The following is a 6,689-nucleotide window of genomic DNA, read 5'->3' on the forward strand; positions in this document are numbered from 1 at the left end:
AGGCAAAGAATTCCATTTGTATTCTTATGGACGCTCACGCACATCTGTCAAAACTTGTCGTTCACAGGCAAATGCTTTACGTGCGCTCAAAGTTGAGTGTGAGCTTGAAAAAATGGCATATTATGCATTTTAAATTAGTATTTTTTCTATAATTCTGAAAGATATTTTAATTCTCTATCTTTTGAATTATCAACTATTGCAAAAAAGTTAAGTAATAACGAAGATATTGGTCAAAATAAAAAGGTCGTGTACACGCTCGCTTTGAACTGTATAGCAGGCTTAAGGGTTATAATCAGGGTTACCAGGTTGTGGGTTGCCAGGTTGTTTTTGAAAAACCGAACACTTTTCGTTTGCCGAGGGGATGAAACTGGGAGGCGAGGGGGGGATGGAGGGGTGCGTATGTGTGTGTTTAAACCAGGCACGGGTAACGTTGGCAGAACTCCATAAGCATGTACAAAACGTTTGAACTTGCTTATAGAGTTCCACCTGCGCTGCCCATCACTGGTTTAAACAGATCACACACTTTACAGTCCGTTTTTTATTGTCCCCCGGACTAACAGACTAAAATTCGGACTGTCCGGTCAAAAACCGGACACCTGGCAACCCTGGTTATAATCCCTAAGAGCGGCCGAATGCCCTCTACGCAGAAAGAATTGCTGCCCAAAAATGCTTGCGTTTGTTCAGATATGAATTGTATATCAAATTAAAAATCGATTTACACCATTTTTAACTATGGTATTTATATATAATGAAGGGATTTTTACAGGAAAAACTCTATTTTTAAAGAATTTTTATTTTTATAGTGATTTTTCATAAATTTTATCAATAAAGAATAATATTTAGTACATAAATGGGAGTAAAATGTCTTAAATAGTTTGCGAGATATTCAAGTTTAAAGAAATCCATTTTTAGACCTTTTGACCTTGAATAAAACTAAATTTCGTTTCCCCCAAAAAAATTTATGTTGTGCTAATCAATGTAAATTCCTCTGTAGAGCCCTTTTTTTGAGAAATGTAAGTGTTCTGCGCTTGCTCCTTTAAATTCAAGTATTGCCATCGTTTCTGTTCATACTCGGCGATTATTAACGTGTTCCATTTATACCTAATCGTGCAGGTCTCTAGTACATATACATATAGAAATAATATGGGATTTTACATACATGCGTAAAAGTAAATATCGGCGTTTATTTATTGTGCATATACGACCGAAAACCCAGAGCAAACCCTATCATTACAACTTTTTTTATTTATTCACACACTTATTATCTAATTTGACTTTAGCTGCGGAAAGAGTATTTCAAAGTCCTTTTTTTCAATGGAGTTCTCGAGGGATTACTATGTAGTACATATTTCTTTTCCACAGTATAGAATTTTTGATGAAAATTATCACATTGTGGTATCTTTGCACCTTGTTTTCATTTTTATTTATAATGTTTGTTTAATACTGCTTTTTCGTTTACCGGCATTAAAGATTTAGTTGATTATTATTTATAAAATTACAGGAAAACACACGAACGCAAATTTTCTTCGTTTTTTCTCTTTTGATGAATTTACAAACATATGATTGATAGCCAAGAGATGTGCCAAAAACAGCTGACAGCAACACTGGTGTTGCCATATTTGAGAAATAAATTTTAGTTAGAGGTTGTTCGATTAGCTGATAATTTGTATTAATTATGACATATTTTCAAATAGAGAAGTAACAAAAGAATTGCAAGGCAAAGGTAAGGTGATAAAATCATCTGTTTTTGCGAATTTAAAGGTTGAGGTGAAAGGTATAAACACTAAGGGCCGTTTTCTCAGGCAACCTTTACCTTAGGAGCTCACTTTATATTTCAAGATTGCTGCTATTTAATGTATGTATGTATGTTTCTTGGTTGTAAACAAATTAAAAACCGATAACAAAATACATTACTTTAGACACAACTATAAGTTTTAAAGCAACATTTAAATATAGTGAGCTTTAAAGTTAAAAAGAAAACGGCCCTAAAGGAATTAAGTCTCGATTAATCTACGAAAATGCTATCACTGGAATCGAATATCTACGAGCGTAGGATGTACTTTGAACACATCGTCGCCTAGGTAAAAGATTGTCGTATGTTAATTTCGGCAGGTTGTGGGAAATCGCGACTGAAGTTTGCAATGCAATTTCTCAAAAACGCGAAGATAGATTTTCTCCAAAGTCTCTTAAAATGTTACTAGTTCACAAAATTCTTAAATTATTTAATTTTTCATGTTTTTTGTTAATTAGTTAATTAGTTTTGAGTTTATGAAGGATTTGCTTTAGTAAAATTTTGTCGTAAGCGTCATTTGTCCACAATTTGGCCGCCACTTTGTATGAAATACGACAAAATGTGATCAAAATTTCTACCAAATTAACAACACTTTTTATTCAATATCTCGGAAACTAAAGGAGATATCCAAAAATGGAGAACGCCATTTTTAAGATATTGATTAGTTTAATATGGCTGCATCACTAACTAAATTTTTACTAAATTATCGAAAAAATTGCAGTCAATATCTCGGAAACTATAGGAGATATCTAAAAACTGATAACACCAATCGAAAGACCTTATATTAGAATATATAACTGCATCTAGAACTAAAAATCGTCAAAATGGCACTTACGACAATCTTTTACCCAGGCGACGACATACATATAATCACTAGACACGAAAAAGACACGAGCTCAATAGTTGGCCGCGAAAAGACTGGTAAAAAAAACGCCAGCGAATTGTTACGATTCGTCCCGTGCCAACCCGTGCATTACAACACGGGAGTTAGTCATCGCATCAGGTGGATGTCACGAAAATCAGACAACAGTGGATTCAATGTTAGCCCCGATTATTTGTTCTTTGTATGCTGTTTCAGAAACTCTTGATTTTTCTTATTTTTGTTTCATGCTTTGAAGGCAAACAACAATTCAATAAAGCAAATTCTAAAATTTGCAAGTTTTACTTGTCGAGGTACCTTTAAAAGGTACAGAACGTTCCGTAATTATTTGTAGTAAATAATTTCAAACCTACACATCATTCGGCATCATGGGATTGTTGAAAAGCGCACAAAGTGTAATATCAAAAATTTAAATTTCAAACATTGCTCACAGAATCTATATTTAGGTATCTTGTAAGGGTGTACCAACTCTATCTAACTGCACCACTGTTTTCATACAGTATTTCTTTATTATCGCATATGATTCATATTTTCTTCGGACATTGAAACTGAAGTTTTTTAATATCTTCTCTCACCCATTAGATATAAACTTAAGGAAGCTGGTAAAATTTAAATCACATTTTCTTACACTTGGATTGGACGATCACCGATTAGATGCTTATGTACCTCTGAATAAACTACGTAAAGCCACTTCCTACAAATTGAAAATGGTTCCAGAATCCCTTAATACTGAGTACAAAGTATTTGTTCGTGCCGAACGTAAATCGGATCTTTTTTTGGGTAAGTAGTGAAGACCGGAAATAGGTAATAAAATTTCGAGTACGCGATCTTTAAACGAGAGTAGTATATGTGATTCTTCCCTGCACAAAGTTTAAAATTAGACTAAATACTAATACGACAAATATTTTGAAGACAAACTTATGCTGAATGAAATAGGCTGGTTCAGCAAGTTGTCGAGCATCAATGTTATTTTTGAGCAGTAATGTATTTTATAATACAGCGCAAGTTAGCGACGGCAACTGAGAATCAGATTTGTATGAAATTACATACGTACATATCGTTACCTTAATATAGAAAGGCCCTAACTCATTTTCATTTTGAGTCCAATTTTATATAAAATCTGTCAAATAGCTCACAATATATCTAACAGAAATTGAAAACAAATATTACAGTGGTTAGATAAAATATTATCTTTAGTAAAAATCAGCAGTTCGACGAAATTCGCAACTGTAGAACTTTGCTTTTCTTTAAATTTTCAAACTATGTTTTAAGAAACAGTAATATGAGATAGGGCCTTTCTATATTAAGGTAACGATATAAATGTATATACATACATATGTGCACATGTCTCATCTGGCGATAAGCATGAATAAATATTCCAACCAGCGTTGATAACATATTCACCCAGGATTGACATGATTAAATCGGAGCAGCGGAATGGCGAAACCTAAAAGGAAATGTGTGTAAAGAGCAGATACGAGTAGAAAACACATTGAACATGCATACGTTGGAATATTATTTACATTAGAACGCCAACGTATAGATTGTTATTTTTTATTTTTTCTATGAAGGGTATATAATCGTTAAATACGTAATTTAATTTTTTCGGTAAAAAATATTCGTTGTTGGATTTTTATTTTTTTTTTATAAATATACTCAAAAATTTTATTGAGCTAGAGGCCGTTTTTTTTTTTCTTAAAACAACTTAGCTCGAGCTAGGTCATTTTCTATTTAAAGCAATATTTCACTGAATTCCCAAATAATATTTTAACGATTAACTAGCCATAGGTGTATTTAATATGTCTTTTTAATTAAAGATGAATAATTATATAAAATTTTTGAAGGGACCTTATTATCTTTTAATACAAAGTTAAATCTTCTAAGGTCACTTAAGTGGTTTTATCAAATAGCCACAGAAATTTTCTGTGTAATATGGGAAAAATATACAGCCCAATTCAGAATATTCCCTGGAAGTTTGTTCTACGGGAATTTGATTCTCCGGAGAAAGAAATCCTCCAATAATTAACTCAAAGGGTGTAGCATTTCCCCCGAAAGTTTGGGAGGAGGAAATTCGAACTTCGAAAGACAGCGTAACTCCGCCATTTAAAATAAAAATTTCTCAGGGAATTTTTATTCATGATAGGAGGAAAGGGAAAAGAGAGAAAACTCCCAGGGAGTTTCTGTTCAGAATCGGCCTGATAATTTATTATCACAATGCATTGCTTAAGTATGGAGGTACATATGTATGTACATATGTAAAAGAAGAACTCTTTAATAGCATAAGAACAAAAAAAAATATCGCACGTTTAATGTATTCCTAGCATAGTTTTTTGCCCTAAAATTATTCTAGTCTGCATTTTTTTTTTTACAATTTTTTAGACAACATAAAAGAAGAGGTGACGGCTATTTCTATACTCAACTCCAAGGCATATTTTATTTGCCTTGCTAAACTCGAAATTGTTTTTTGAGATCTGACGTTATTCAGGCAAAGGAACGAAATGATACAATTGTTATTATTTTCAGATGATCTCATCAAACGCTTCGACGCATATCTTACGCAGAGTAGGAGTACATATCCTTTACGCTTGCCCGATTCCCGTTTGAATAGCTTACCAGGTTCACTTATCAATAAAACTATGACACACGAAAATTTCCGTTTTGCTAACGAAGAAAAAAATGAAGGAATTTCGGTTGAAACGCTAACCTTGGAGGAAGCATCCGAGCAATTACCAAAGGATCAAGTGGAAACATTCTCAGACATCGAAATACATGACGACCAGTCCGTGGCCCCAAATAATCAAACCGGGATAGCTAACGCAATATTGAACGCGAATAATGGATTAATACGTGGAGCAGCGGTATTGCAGCGCGATGTAACGAAAATCGAGATGGGTCTTCAGTCGCAATTGCTTCTGGCCCCAGGCATGTTGGGCACACTGCTGTTTGAGGTCACTAACACGCGCACAGAAGTAATATATCATAATATACAGGTGGTTGACGAAAGACGATTTCTATTGCGTCTTAACCCACAAAGAATTTTCTTGCGACCTGGAGAAATGACTATCGTTACAGTGACGGTTCTGATACCGAATGGCACACCACAGGGAACCGTTGATAAAATTACTTTCACTTGCCATGGTGGGGGTACAACATCGCTATCGCTCAACTTAAAAGTAGTAAGCTCTTCAGTGGTTGATGGACAGGTAAACATATTAGAAATGTTTTCTTAAATGCATGTAATAAGTTTCATTTATCTCATTTCAAGGATACGACTGCCCCCTCTATTGATTGGACATTTGGCAGCCGCTGTGATAACATTAAAACAGAGTCCTCTGATTGTGCGGAACGCTTCTGGACACTAGACATAACTGCACAAGATTGGCAAACGGGCATTTTGCGTTTACAAGCTATGCCTTCAGTAGGGCTGTTGTATCGAAATAGTTACACTGTCGGCTCCACAGAAGCACTAAAAGCTACTTATATAGCGACATGCTGCGAACCAAAAGTGACAGTTACTGGATTCGATGTGGCAGGCAATCAGCGTTCGTACAATATTGATGTACGCGACTTAGTGCTCACTGAGGCCTCTATAGCCGCCATAGTACTAGGCGCATTGTTGCTTCTTCTATTAATTATATTATTGATTTGGTTAATTGTTTGGTGTTGCCGAAGACGCCAAGTTTCACTGGACCTGCCAACATACCGATCACATTCAACAAGAAGTATGGAATAAATTTAGAGTAAAGAAAAGCATACTTACATACCAAAACATATGTATATATACATATATACCAATATAGTACATACGAAGAAATAAAATTTAAAAATAATAAAATTTTGATAAAATCTGATTTTTTAATTTGACTTGGCTCTGCAGCTCAACAAGTTGTTCTCAATAGAAACAAAAGAAACTTACCTCGGTTAATAGCCAGCGGCGGTAATAGTAATGGCTTATTCGGAAGATCATCAAATGTTAGCCCTGTCACTGATGCACTCAAAAGTGGATTTTTCACCACA

At 34.5% G+C, this 6,689-nt stretch overlaps 1 protein-coding gene across 8 annotated transcripts; it reads left to right on the top strand.

The window, feature by feature from the left end:
* Nucleotides 1-1,708: 1,708 nt before the first annotated feature.
* Nucleotides 1,709-6,481, top strand: LOC108370774 (uncharacterized). 8 transcript variants are annotated; one of them, XM_017626174.1, is made up of 4 exons: nucleotides 1,709-1,774; nucleotides 3,255-3,452; nucleotides 5,196-5,875; nucleotides 5,938-6,481. In XM_017626174.1, the coding sequence occupies exons 2-4, from the start codon at nucleotides 3,380-3,382 to the stop codon at nucleotides 6,403-6,405; spliced, it is 1,221 nt and encodes a 406-aa protein (XP_017481663.1). In that variant the 5' UTR covers nucleotides 1,709-1,774; nucleotides 3,255-3,379; the 3' UTR covers nucleotides 6,406-6,481. The 8 variants fall into 8 exon arrangements, with proteins under 8 accessions (XP_017481663.1, XP_017481659.1, XP_017481660.1 ...); XM_017626170.1 differs by lacking the exon at nucleotides 1,709-1,774 and adding an exon at nucleotides 2,004-2,049; XM_017626171.1 differs by lacking the exon at nucleotides 1,709-1,774 and adding an exon at nucleotides 2,673-2,856.
* Nucleotides 6,482-6,689: the final 208 nt, after the last annotated feature.

This window comes from Rhagoletis zephyria, unplaced genomic scaffold (genome assembly GCF_001687245.7).
Source record: "Rhagoletis zephyria isolate East Lansing unplaced genomic scaffold, Rhagoletis_zephyria_1.1 Rzeph_scaffold_04475, whole genome shotgun sequence".
NCBI classification, from domain to species: Eukaryota; Metazoa; Arthropoda; class Insecta; order Diptera; family Tephritidae; genus Rhagoletis; species Rhagoletis zephyria.